General features: G+C 39.3%; 1 protein-coding gene across 2 annotated transcripts in view; it reads right to left on the bottom strand.

Annotated features, from left to right (window-relative positions):
- PHF2 (PHD finger protein 2) overlaps positions 1-14,937 on the bottom strand; it is a 96,701-nt gene that overhangs the window by 28,945 nt on the left and 52,819 nt on the right. For both annotated transcript variants that reach the window (XM_032194133.1, XM_032194134.1), the window contains exons 3-5: positions 10,601-10,715; positions 5,073-5,233; positions 2,482-2,623 (exon numbers count right to left, since the gene is read on the bottom strand). In XM_032194133.1, coding sequence (XP_032050024.1) covers positions 2,482-2,623; positions 5,073-5,233; positions 10,601-10,715 — 418 coding nt within the window. The remainder of the gene's footprint in view (positions 1-2,481; positions 2,624-5,072; positions 5,234-10,600; positions 10,716-14,937) is intronic.

Genomic DNA, 14,937 nt, shown 5'->3' with positions numbered 1-14,937 from the left:
ATGATGAACTGTTTATATTTTCCAGTTCTTGCCTCTTGCTATGTAGGCTCAGTTACTAATTGTGCTGTATCCCAGCCACTTTTCCAGCCCCCTTCAGAGAAGTGAAAGGTGTGCACTCTTACATAAGTGGTCTAGTAAATCTTAACAACGTTCAGGTTAAACTTAATAGTAATAAAATTTACAGTATTGATACTTCAGACATGTGAACTAAATAAGTCTTGATCTGCTGCTGAAAATCAGTTATCTTTTTATTTAGATTGATTAAATTACATGAAAAACTCTGAAGAAGAAAAGATATAATTTGGTTGATAATGTTAATATACTTAAAGTATGATATATAATTAATTTATATATTGTCTTATTTACAGTAAGCATACCATTTAAATACATTATATAAATTATATAAGCATACTGTATATTATTAATCACAGCCAAAATGACGTGGTGGCGTAAGAAGAAAGTATTCTAAGTCTTTCATCCCCAAATGTGTTAGGTTTTATATTTAAATAGTGAAAATTTGGCCTACTATTTGCAGGAGGTTGAAGTTCACTGTTGGACACCCTAAAATATCACTTCCATAAGAGTATCTGCACTTCAAACTAAAATTAAAAGCTCTCATGTGTCATTTATGCTCACTGTCAAATACTGGTAACAATGGCCCCATTTAAAATGGCAGGGAAAGACAGAGCAGTGCATTCAATTAAAATGTCACTGTCTATGCTAAGAGATAAAATATTTGCTAGTTAATGTCTAAATTAGCAGCATATGAGTGACAGCCCCAATAGTCCTTCAGAATAAAAGATCTCCCGTTATTCTCTGATAATGGCAGAAAGCTAAAAAATTCCTACTGGAAATACTGGTAATCTTAGAAGCCTGTAATTACTACAGATGCTTTCTGCAGGAATGGGTGTGCACTACTAAAACACTAACTACAGGGCTTGAGGTTAAAATGGCTTAAAAAAAATTAATAAACTCGTAATTATTCATCAGCTTACTTTTTAAAGGCTATATTAAGTCTACTGTCCTCAGCTAAAATAGAATGGTCCCCAAAACCACCGTTCTTTGTTGTTGTTGTTGTTGACACTCATCATTTTCTGCATTGCGTTTATACAAAAAGGAATCTCTTCCTCCATTAACACTTCCCATTAGAGCATTAGATACCCAGAAGGACTACAAGAACTGTAAAAACGATTTACACAGTTGCATAAACTTCAATTTATTATAGATGCATCTACCTATTTATAGAATAAAATCACAACTATATAAATCATAAAGTAATAACTTAAACTCTTAGGCATTTACATCAACTAATTGTCCTATGTGTAAAGCATATAATTTAAAGCATGAGAAGAATAGCAGTTTTTCTGTCATTGAGGATTGATGATATTCACATAGCCAGTATCATGACATATGTCTCACTGAAACACTAAAGCACCTCAGCCTCAAATGCAGAGCTCATCTGGTACTGTTACACATGCATACACACACACACCAACTTTCTGTTGAGACGTCAGCATCACTCTAGTTCTTCACTGCTGTCATCCAGATTATAGGTTAACTTGCAAAAGCACCAAGACTGAAACTTGAACACATAATATAGGACTACAAAATCATAATCATTTCAAACTTACTCTCATTCAAGGACATCCAGTGACATGTTATTCCATACCCAGAGCCACATCTCATCTATTTACTTTAAACAGAAGATTTCAGTGCGTAATATACAATGCACTTGTGCCAGTGCTATATGAATAGGGTGCTCACTATGTCACAACACATTTTAAAAAAGAATGCTTCAAGGAGAACACATTAAAAGATTGCCTTAATCTGGAAGAAGAGCTGTCACTGATTTACATACATCATGAGTCTCATCTCTCACGATATAATAGTTTATATTATATATGCATATATATAAGACTCCTTTTGTCCATGTTCTCCCACAAATCTATGTTGTCCTTCTTTCTTTGGGTCTTACCAGTATGTGTCAAGCCCCACCTAAGATCATAATAGGAACATACAACATTATCACTCACCACTAGGACAAGGCAGAGAATTCTCTCCTGGAACAACTAGTTATGTCCTAGTTATAAGTCTCTAGTATACAGTTGAACTGAATTAACTATACCTGTACTACTGGAGTTAAAATAAAAATTAAAAGACGTAAAAACGTTCCATTCTGATATGTGAATGTTGATAGCATGTGAATGGTGATGATATGCACATCTGAATTACCATGAAAAATTCTTGCCCAACTAATCCACACCATACTCTTCATACAGCTACAGCACTTTCATTTCCGTGCTTTCCCTAAAATGGCTACATATGGACAAAGCCATACTTGTCAGCATCACAAGAAACCAGGATCCCAAGGCTAGAGCAGTACTTCCTAAGAAGGGAACCACTAGAGAAGGTGGAGGCTGCTCAGAATGCAGCAGTTGGACCCCAGGGCACTGCGCAGTGCCGCAGGATGGACCAGCTCACCTCGTGTCCGAGAACTCCAGGTTAGTCACATTGAGGACCCTTTTCCTGTTTGTACTGTAGTAGTAATCCACAAATTCCTTCAGCTTCATCTTGCAGTCTTTCTGTTTGGTGACATCAGTGACATCAACACTTCTCTCTGGTCCTAAAAATTAATTCAATGAAAAAGGGAGATTGATTGGTGGCCTGACTTGTCCCATTTTGTATGCTTGGGTGTGAGTTAACATTTCCAGAAACATCTTGGACATTTTATTTGTTGATTTTCTTAGCTTTTGTAATTTATTTGGCTTACATACAAAAACTGCATATGTATAAAATGGTACTGTTTTATTCATGCCCCATGATAAAATTATTTCCATAGTTTTTATTTTTAAAGGATTAATATTATTTTTCATTACAGACATTATTTGCTTGGTGAAAATTATATGCAAATACCTGAATATCTATGGAGTAAGCCCTACCCACCACACTGTAAATTTCTTGTGATTGAGTGTAATACTGTACAGGATATCTCGTCAAGCAGATTTTTCAGGACAGTTTTCCTCACGCTCTATTAAAAATTTTATTTATGATTTTTTTTAAGAAATATTTCAGGTGTACCATGAAATTTTTTACTCCTTTTATCACATTAGGAGAGCAAGAAAATATTTTTCCCCCTACAAAATGCCAACACAGTAATGACATATTTGGCAATCTCATTTGTGGTGTTCCATCCTCTACTGCTTGCTTTAGATTGTTGCTAGAAGACATTCTAGGTACAATGTAATAAACTAAAAAACAGTGAAATAAATTCCTGCTTGTGAAATCTCACTGAAGCCAACCAATCCCATGGAGGTTACACCAGCATTTTATTTGTTCTGTTCACCTTAAAAATCTGGTGCCAGTTTTGGATTAAATAGCCTGTGCTCTTCCTGTTTTTTCCTTCAGCTTTTCACTAACAGGTTTTTTTTGTTTTGTTTTGTTTTGTTTTGGGTGGGTGGGGGGGAGGAGGAGGAGGTGGATTATTTCAGCTAGAGGCTGAGAGAAAGCCAGCAGATGCATGAGGAGCACCTAGGTCAAACAAGAAAATCTGCTAAGTGTAGCAGATGGGCAAGGAAAATATGTTTCCTGTAGAAGCAATGGGATAGAAATGACAATAAAATCAGGGGTCTTGAATTCTGCTTTATTCATAGTTATCTCACTGCACACAGTCACTGCAAGAGGAACAAAGGCAGTCAAGAACAACAGTGGCTGTTGACAGCATCCACCAGTTTGGGGAATAGGTCAATGGCCTGGTAAGTACCGCACAGAAGGAGGAGTGGTTAGCAGGTTATAAAAGGAGATAAAGGGAGCCCTGAAACACATACATACATTAAAGCTGGAGTCATGGCTCCAAAAGGACGGCAGTTTACCAGAACACTGGAAGCAACAAGAATCTCATTGGAACTGACACAGAAGAGAGACAGAGTGAGAGCGAAGAAGAGACAAGATCACACATGCTAAAGGAAGAAGGATGTGGAGATGAGACAAGTGACTTCAGAGCAGTTCCATGGCTCCTGGCCAAGGTATGTTTTCCAAGGGTGGATGACGTGATGACTTGCAAGATGCAGTACAACACCCTGCCCAGGTTAGAGTCTGGAGGATGCCAGCAGAAATCCAAATGACCGGCAACAATGACAAAAGCTCTGTCTGTGAACTGACACCAGTGTAGAAATAGACTGCCTCTGCAGAGTGGGAGTCACAGTCTGGTATTTCCTTCAATAGAAAGTGAGACGGCAGCAATCAATTAAGACTTGGCCCAAAGGAACAATTTATTGATACTACAACTACTATTTTAATGCAGTGCTATGGAGTACAACGTGGTCTGGCTCAGGTTCACAGTAAGATACACAAGTTGGTACAAGAAACAAGTGTGGATTAATTGCTAATTACAGGCTACCACTACATAATAAATCTTAAAGTTTGCATAGCTCAAGGTCTGATGTCAGTATTTTACAATAACATAACCTCCTTCCTCCTTTGGCCATAAAACACACATATACGCATCCTACCCCCAAAACCTAGTTTTCATTGATGTCTGTAAAATCACAAGAGAAAATACTATTGATTCTGAGCTAGCAGGTAGCAAGCAATGCCAGTGCATGCTGCCTTTCAGTCCCTCACCTCTCACAGTACAGCCCACTAGGACCATGCTGACTCCTGGAGAAAAAATTACCCTGGGATTATTTTGATTTACACCAAAAGCCAAACTTCTTCTCTGCCATACCTGGGTGATGGAGGAATATGTGCAGGGTGTGCAACACCCTCTTTCTGCTTCTTCCAGGTTTCTTCTATAGTGTATGTTGATTGGCCTACATACGGGTTATATGGCTCTGAAGTTTTGAGCTGCCTCCATCTTTCCAAAGCCTTCATAGATTCTTGTTAGAGACAAGACTCTGCAAAGACTCTTGTTATTTAACCTGCAGTTGACCGCCACCTTTCCCTACTGCTGTTCTGCACCGAAAGGCAGACCAGGAATATTCCAGGCAAGGGAGCCTTTTTCACAGCCCTGGGACCATTTTTAAAGAAGTAAATGAGCTCTAGCAAGTAAAACGTTACTGCTGCCCCATACGCACCAACGTAGTTTTCAACATCGCTGACGTAGAACGTGGGTGCTGGTACAGACAATCCCAGACCATCCTTCTTTGGAACCAGGATGGGCTCTGTGAAACCATTTTCTTCCAGATACTCTGTTGTTAGTTGGCTGCCTGGCACTTTCACTACTATATCTTCAGCACTAGAAAAGTAAACACAGGTAAGGTTCAATGGTAAGGTGCTTCTAGGCAGAGCTTGGCATCTTCTGCATTTCACTACTGAAAGGAAAAAGTTATAAGCAAACAAGAATAAACTGACATCATCAGATAATAGTCACTTCTCCCCAATGCCTATGTGGCATTTTTTGTTCAGTTGGGTGTCTCAGCTCTTTTTGAGACCTAGAGACCTAGAATGACCTAGAATAGACCTAAAATAACTCAATTCTGTTATTTGAAAAAAACGCTTATCTTTTTTAAAAAAAGAAAAAAAAAAAAAAAAAAAAGGAAAGAAAAAAGAAAACCCAGACTTCCTGAAGCAGTGGATTCTAGGCACCCAAGTCTTAGCTTGTTTACAAATGCCAGCTATGCTGTGATTTTTCTATATTGCTGTGGGTATCTCTACCGAAGTAAGCAGTATATGAATGTGAACTCTAGTATGACTACTTGTACGCCTTGTTTGTTTAACATCCAATTTCCCACATAAATAAGTGGTATATTTGTTGAAAGCCAACCAAAAGTATTCGCTAAATAGCAATTTGCAGATAGGCAAGAATGCACAATGCCAGCAACTATAGACAAAAAAAAAAAAAACTATCGGTCATGAAATGTACCAGTTCATATTTGAGTTCTGATTTTATTTTATTTTTTAAAGAAAACATTTATTTTGAGAACCCTCAAACAAACAAATTCCTATTACCTGGAATAAACACTCTATATGCAAAGCACCTCTGAGAACCAGGCAAAGCCCTGTCGTCAGAAGAGACTACACTAGATACAATAAACCCCAAGGTCTTGGGAAATTCACTCAACAAAGCTAAAAATCAATAGTCTTTCAGATGGCATTAGGCTACATGGTGTTTTAGGCTGTCACTGAGACCTGCCCCGTCTAAACAATGTTTTAGCAGCATCCAGTACTCATTTGGAGTACGTTGAAGTGACTACACATGATAGAAAGCCATGGAATCAGAGGTTCGGATCTCTTTGTGCCTAAAGAGCTAATTTCATTCCTATGAACCATGCTGACCATCACAACTAACTGAAAAACCCCAGTTATATGCAAAGGAGGTGCATAAGACAAAAGCCATAACGCAGCATATTGCAAAGCATGTCAGGCATACTAAAACCATCTGCAACCAACACACTCGACTCTAATACACCAACTACTGGAAACTTCTGAAATAACAGCTTAAAGTGAGAGACTATTTTCCGAACTATAGGAATCTGTCAAGTTACCAGTGATTAATGTCAAAGAAATTAGTGTTAAATATTTAAATTTAAAGAAGGTAAAGTTTAAAATGCTACATAATCTCAAATAAATTGTCCAGGAAATACTTTGCAAATCATTCTTAAGTAGTCAAATAAATTGTTCAGGAAATACTCTGCAAATTGTTTTCAAGTAGCTGAGAGGGCTTCAAAGTGACTAATAAAAGGGCAGGTTTATCAAATGATCAGTTATTTAAACTGACAACTGTAAAAAGAATTTCAAGGCCAATTTCTAGATCTTTTCAAGAGCAAAATGTTTTGAATTCAAAGTGAAAACTGAGTGTACTCGAACGGATCGCCAGGCCTAAAAGCGCTCCAGCAGCTGTTGCTTGTTGTTTGCCTCTCTTTGAGCCAACCTGGGTAACCCAAGCAACTCTTTGGTCTTTCTGAAGATATTTCAGGCCTTTCCTGCAGCGTGGGGACAGCCAGCTCCGCCATGGGCCGGCTGGGGACAGTGGAAATAATAAAACTTTGCATGTTTACGCCCAAAAGCATTACTTCCCAGAACCTTGAAGGCCAATACGTGACTGCCCTCTTCTGCATCAGTTCTGAATTACAGCTCACGTTTTCAGTTACCAAAAACGGGCGGAAAAAACGGGCGGGATGGGCGATGGCACTGAAGGGCACGGCCAGGCGTTACCTGTGCTCCGTCCCTGCAGGCACGAAGTGAGCCAGGCCCCAGTCGCAGCCCTGCCCAGACCGCCATGCGATCAGCCGGGCCTGCAAGACACCAGGCACATGCTATAGGCCTTGGATGCCACCATCACAGTGTCTGGCGCTGGCATGGACACAGCCCCCAGTATACATTGCTCCACAGGGACGGCCCAGGCCAAGCACCGAACACCAGATGCCCTGCTGATGCCCAGTGTTGGGCGCATAAGTGCTTGAGCAGGGGTCTGTAATTACCAGGCTTCGTGAAGCACATCGGGCATGTGGGAGGCAAGGCAGGGGAAGTGAGAAGTGTATTAAATGCATTTCTTCGCAGGCACTCATGTGGCAGGGCTTCCCAGGGAGAATAAGAATGCAAACTTGCTGGATGCAAGCAGGGGTAAGATGTAGAAAACAGCTCACTTCTGGATCATCCCAGCCACAGTGGGCAATCAGGAGGCAAGGTTAGTCACTGGGTCTGGGAGAGCCCGGCTCACACCGCAAGCAACATGCGGCCTCAGCAGTGCCACAAGGACAGCGGTGGCAGGGTGGGGACCCACACAGCCTGCCCATGCCAGCACTTAACACCATGCTCCTGCTGCCATGCCACAGCGTGGGCACCCAGAAGCAGCATGGCCTAAGGCAAACAAGGAATTATCCATGCACACTGCTGGCAAAGCAGAGTGAAGACCGCCAGAGAGGCAGCCAGGTGGGCAGCAGCGTGAAACACTGAGCATTAGGGAATATACCACTGATCCAGTGTTCATGGCACTGATCCTGCTGCCTCACAGGTACGTTCTGAGGCTTGGCAGGGATTACAGCATTCTGTATTTATGCAAACAGTAGTACCAGGCAGCAGTAACATATGAAGGATGGAGGCTGGAAGTTTTAAAGAGCAAGATGTAAGCTATGGGAAGAACCTCAGAGGAAGGCAGCATTTTGGGAAATTAGATCCTTGCCTGTGCTCTTACAGCCTGACACTTCTTTGCTGCCCACAGAGTGCTTATTAGCTCAGGGAGGGTTTCCTGCTTTAGAGAACTGGGATACCTCTTGACAAAGTAGATACTAATTAACTGAAGCTAAGCTCCTCTTTAAATTCCAGGTAATCTTGTGAGCTGATAATGAAGAGGAAGAAAGCATTTGGGAAACAAAGAACACAGACTAGAACTACATGTAATGACAGGAGTGTAAGACTGAATGAATCAAATTCATCTATCTTATGGAAAGCTCTAGAGCATATTCATAGATTTCAGTTACCTCCTGGGTGTAAAATAGCATCTGACAGGTTGTTACAGGTATGTCTGGTGTATCTGGCACAACTATAACTTTGAATAAGCACAGGAAACAAAAGTACCATGCAAGCCAAAGAAATGGATGGTGAGAGAGATTCAGCAGCAGCAGCAGTAACAAATAGGAAGCCGCAAATCATCCACATAGGTTGGGTGACTTCCTCTGCTGTCCTGATACAGCGTAGTCTTTCAGTTTATTCTCAGTTTGAGCAAATGGTATTGATATACCATTAAACCTCTGCTGTTACATCTCACATACTCATTCGAGTCTGGTTTGCTTCTGTATGTGCCACAGAAGTGTCTAGTAATGATCATGCCAAAATGGAGTCTGACACCTACACTGAAGTACCTGAACAATTAATTTTTTGTTATTACTACTGTTACTATTCTAATGCTATTTCAGTATTAAAAAAAAATCAGCTGCATGACACGAATTCAGTTTTTTGCTTGTTTGCTTTCTTCACTATTCCTTTTGATCTGAGTCTCACCAAGGGACTAACTGGTTATAACTGATTGTTGTGTTCTGTGAATCAGCCATGATGTTTCTGTCTTTAAACGAAGACCCCCAGTTTTCATTTCATCAGATTCTGACTGCTGAGCATTGGGTTTTGTTCTGTGAACATCTGCAGATTTCATTCATTTTCTTTAGAAGAGAAAATTTCTCAACAAGACTTTGTTTTACTTATGCCAGAAGTGTCAATGCCAGAGGCCTGAATCTTGCAGGGACTCGCTTTGACTACAGACTGTACTTGCTCAGTAACTTTATTTTGGCAGGAGATATTTTCTGATTTGGCAGCATGGATTTCCTTACGTGTGCATGGAAGTGGGAAACAAACAAACAAAAAAAAATGGAGGTCCATATTTTTAAATAATTTGGGAATGACTCGTAAATACTGAATATGTGAGCACAGATCTTCCAAGTATATGCAGACCTCTCAGACACCCAGGCATAGCACATACACTCAGTCAAATTCTGATTTCTTTGAATTAGAGAAGAAATCCTATACAGTTTTGTATAACTTTCAGCAAGGTGCTGAAAGCATTAACTGAGAACACATCTCCCTGGAGTGACTGGGGAGACAAAGACATTCACTAAAAACTAGATGGATTGCCATGTTCTCTGAAAGGAATGTCAGTCTTGATGTGATCACTTACTTCTTAGGGTATATTGCTGGTTTGGATTTTGTGTACAAGCCTAGGGTTTTGGATTCAGAAGCTGTTTGTACCTGCAATTTCAGAGGCTATCCTAGGCTACTGAAAACATTGTGCCTAGACCTTAATCCTTTTTTATTAAATTAGCTTTGCAACCTTTCAAATTGTTCTGTACTTAAAAATGGCTAAGACAAAAATAAAGCAGGCCCAGATAAAAATAGCCAATGAAGTAAAAATACTGGGTACTGAATTAAGTGAAATACATCTGTAAGCAAGCACTACAACATTCTGCAGTGGTATTTTCAGCCTTTTCCTTAACCAGCCTAATAAATGATATTTGAAATTAAAGTAAGATCAAATCTTCTGTAAAATTAAGAAGTTTTGTGTTTACCAAGTACATTTTACCAGTTTCTATGGGTACTTCTAAAATAATTAATCATTAATAATTAAGAATTCATTTGGCTAATGCCTACTTCAGAAAAAAATAAAATACCACTCTTACAAACGGCTGTGAAGCAGCCTAATAAAGTGCGGAACATGTCACCTAACAATTAGTACTATTCATTACCCCAAATAAGAGAGCCTTTGTCACTGTAGCAACTGAGGATGTCATTGTTCTTTTCAAGATGGAGAGACTTCAGCAAAACCATTAGTATTTCTGAGAGCTGGATAATTCTATGCAATAAATTTGTTAGTCTCTTATTCAAGCATATGTTGTAGGGGCCAAACACATTCTTGTTCTTGTCTTCACACATACTCGCATCTACTGAAATCCACAGGAGCTGGGTTCAGTCAACAGTAGATTTTAATACTGCTGCACAAAAAAAAACATGGAAGAGCCAGGGACATCTGCAATAAGGAAGTGTTCACTTAAACTTCATAACCCTGTACTATCCAATGCCTTCAGCAAGAAGCTGAACAACAATCAGCTTCATATGAAATGGGCTATATCTGCTTTTCCACAAGAGCACTGTTTACTTATGCAGCCAAACAACTTACCTTGGAAAAGTACGACTTCGAAGTTCCTTTATAAAGACTTGACTCCCGTTCTGTACAGGTTTGACCTCTGTAGTCTGTCCAGTATCGTGTTTATGCCAATTTCTTTTCTTTTTCACTGAAAAAGAATGTGTTGGACAGTAGCATATGCTAAGTAGAAGAAAATTATTAGAACATTTGACAGAAGGACAAATCTTCATGGCATTTCTTAGGTGAGCAGAGAAGAGGGGACCCCCACTAAGCTGCCATGAAAATTTCAGTATTGCTCTCAATTCACCATTAGACACTTATACTGTAGTCTGAAGATCTATTACATACTGAACAGTGTTCGTTTTGTAACATAAGGGCAACCAGACGGATAATTACTGAGCTGCACAGCTATCACAGGCTTCATGCAAACACAGGCTCTGGACATTTTGTACTTGTCAGACTACACACTTAATCCTTATCATAAAACCCTTAGGAAAGACACTTTTCTGCTCTGTCACTACGTCACATAGGTCTTTATGAACATATTTGTTATGAATTACCTTTGTCTAAAGGTCTGTCCAGCAGTGGTAGGTTTGATATCGATTTGGAAAGGTTTTGAATTATGCCCTGCACACAACATGCACATAACAGGAAAAGAAAAAAAAAAAAAAAAAAAAAAAGACGCAAGGGCACCACAAATGCCATTTTTACAACTTCTCTTATTTCTAGGATTTGAAAGGCAAGCCAGGTTTATGCACTAACTTGATACCATCAAATAGAAGGCCCCTTATGCTCCCTGTGGGTTACTGACATATAGGCGAGTTTCTCATGGAAAAAGGGTCAGCTGAAATAAGCACAAATAAGCAAGTCAAATGTCTATATAGTTCTGCCTTGCCTCTGACAGCCAGATAACACAAAACGAGAAAAACTAGTCCAGTTTTTATCTTAGTCAGCATTAGCTCTCTCAGCTATTCCTATTTCCACAGTCTGCTTGGACATGCTCATTTTTGCAGTACACTGTACTGTCCCAAGTGCATATTCATAAAGTTTCAAGAACCATTAGCAGAATATTCATACATCACAACGTTTTTTACCCCTCACAGAACTAAATATTTTACCCCCAAATCAAGATCTCCTCAGCAGCCATGCCTGGATGGCACTCTTTCCTCACACTTTGCACATGCACACACACATATCCACATACTTTTTTGTTAAGAAAGGAATCCGGAGGCCACAGCTATAAGACATACGGTCCGGAACAAGCTAACTTTTTCCATTACATCTACCAATGAATCCACCCCGGGTTTTGCACAAAGCATGTTGGTTTTATTAGTTCCATGCAGCTCTCCAGCCTAGCTGGATATATTCATTAAAGCTGCTAGTTCTTTATCTTAATGACTCTCAGGCTTAGTGTATTAATTCAGTGCTCCTGGTAACAAAGGAAACAAGCACTACATGAATGCCAAACCTTCCTCCTCTTCTCTCCTTCCCAGTGAGTGCCCCCTCCCAACAGAGCCATGGAGCACAGGGACTACTCACACAAGTCCCAGCAAAACAGGTGTTGCTTGTCACAGTGACGATTAAAGAGCTTATCATATTAGCATGTTCTTTTATTCTATTTCAGATAGCATGGCACGTTGAGAAATAAAAGAGGCAAATCAGCGTGATCTGAGAAATCCACCGCAACTCTCCAGAAAGCACCAGGGAGCTATTTCCTTGGGTACAGGGAGCGGGTAGGCATCCACCTCTCATGCAACGACAGCAAGCAGCATCTGCCACCAGAACTCTCCACAGGAGGTGCTATCTCAAGGATCACAGCAGTCCGGCTGCTGTAGGCCATTATGCTACATCAAACAGTCGACATTTGGCCCATTTTCAGCCATTCTCTTTATGTTTCATCTTTACCATGAGCACTGCAGTAAGGATTAAAGTCCATTAACATGTGCAACAAATACTAGCTTTGGCCAAAAAGAGGACTTTTTCTTAAATGATTACAGATTTCTTTTTCTGCAGAACTTTCTGATCAAAATTTGACCTTTGAAAAATATAACCCTCTCCTCTGACAGAAAACCCTCCAGAAGAAAGAAGGAATATATTTTCATGATCTGAAAATGTATAATTCTAGACTTCAAAGGTGTACTTACAGTTTTTCAAATGTATTTATGAAGAAGGGCTACTTAGAAGCACCATATTAGTTCTCTATTGACTTACATGAAAGGCTGTAACTGTTTAAAAACAGTTTCAGCCTAACTTTGGTCTGCTTGCATCTACGTAACTTCCCTGATTCCAGAGAACTTACCCTGATTTTCACTGCTGCAAAACAGACAGCAATCAAACCAAACATTTCAGACTGTGTTATGAAAATGAGTCAAGTCTGCCTTAACAAAGCACTTACATTTTATGTATATGATGTCAGAAAAATTTTTGTGAATGTGTATAATTTTTCCCAAAGAGAAGTCCCTACAAATTTCATTAAAGTGAAATGGCTTAAAATGTCATATGACAGGAAGCAATTTTCTGAAATAATAGCCACTAAGCCACATTGGTAAAGTGGAAGAATGTAAGAGGAGGAAAATGATTTTAAAATTTGACATCTGGAAAACATATATTGTGGAATGTGTGCTCCAGAAATACACATATATTTTTAAATCCAGACAAGTTGCATAACAGACAATTGGTGTCTGTGTTTCCCTTTGCTAATCTTGCAATAATTAAATCCTACCAGTGAACAACTGGCTCAGGAACAACACTTGCTCATTTATTACAAAACTGATACTGCTAGATAACTCGTTTAAACATATATTGGAACAGTTAATAAACAAATGAATCTGATCATCTTGTGGAAGTCTCAACAGAGGCTAAGTGCAGTGTAGCAGGATGTACTGCATACAAATGCCTGCCAGAACGAACGCATTAAGTCAAGCTGTTCCTGCCTTCATTTACTTGGTCTTTCTATTTTCTAGCCTATTGCACTCCGCAAGGAGGGGCTACAGGATAACAGCCTATTTTTTCAACAGAATCCACGATTCTATTGGTTAATGGTGAAAACTGCTACGCAGCTTGAGGAACCTGTGATCTTAGACCAAAACTGAAGGTAAGTTAATCAACAACTAATGTTTAAATGTTCCCAAGATCTTTATATGTAACTACTCTGATGGCTGGTCTTGTACATCCTCTAACCTTCCATAATGTAGAGAGAAAACAAACTCATATTGATGTATGGGAAAGTTATATAATGTTCTGTATTTCTATGACACTGAACACTGTAACTAGTGACAGTGTTCTAGCTCCACTTTCTGCCATGCTGCACAATGCAGACTGAGGGACATACTGCCAAGTCAGATTATATCTGGAGTAAAAAGAATTAAATAGCCAAAAACCTTAAAGCATCAGAAGACTGTCGTTAGTTTAAACTCTCCTCATCTTAACTAGTATATTCAACTTGTAGCCTTTTTAATCAAAAACTGCCATTTCTGAATTCTAAGATCATGCACCACTGTTTTTAACAGGATTTATATTTAATTCCTGATGGTAGATTTTGGCTACTTCTGTCTGATTTCTCCCCCCCATACACACACTGAAAAATAGGTGTCTTTCACCATTCATAATTCAAAGCAAAGTGGAAGAAATTAAATCTCAATGTCATACAAAACTCTCAGAAGTCCTCTGCTTTCTCTCCTACACTGGCTCAATAATAGCCTCAGAGTATCTGTAGCTATACATCCCTTTTCAAGGCAAGCCATTGTAATGCCAAATTGCTTGCTTTAACATCACTTGTGCTTATTTGTTTGAACAATTTCCAGTACATTTGTCAAAAATCTTCCAACAAAACTGATTAATTTAAATCAAAACATTTTGTGGGGACATACTGATTTTGTTAAGTCCTTCAGGACTTGCCTCCCAATTTTTTTTAATTTATTTTTTTGCCAGTGTGCCCAATTTGTGGGTGCCCTGCTTGGACCAGTTGTTAGCAGACCATCTGGGTGACAAGAACAGCTGCAGATTGTCCAGGTTTCCAGTTCACACTTTATTTTGAAAAAGAGTGGAAAAACAATTTCATTTTTTGACCTCAAAACAAACACTTCAGACCATTCCCCTTTCCTCCAAGATATTTTTTTTTCAACTTGAATTTTGAAGACAGTGAAGGAATAATTAGCTGGTTTTAGTATTACTGAGTTTTAATACAACAGAAATCAGTTTCCACCCATCCCTGATTTCTCACTAAAAAATAAATGTTCTGATTCTGTGCTCGTGGGAGATGAGCACAGTGCTTTTCCTCTGTGTGTTGCTGTAATGTTGCAAAGGAGCAAGAACATCCGCATCACTGTTGCTTATTTACAATAAATGGCTTTCAAGTAAAGCATTTAATC

Source organism: Aythya fuligula, chromosome 10 (genome assembly GCF_009819795.1).
Source record: "Aythya fuligula isolate bAytFul2 chromosome 10, bAytFul2.pri, whole genome shotgun sequence".
NCBI classification, from domain to species: Eukaryota; Metazoa; Chordata; class Aves; order Anseriformes; family Anatidae; genus Aythya; species Aythya fuligula.
This window is presented reverse-complemented; position numbering and strand designations above follow the sequence as displayed.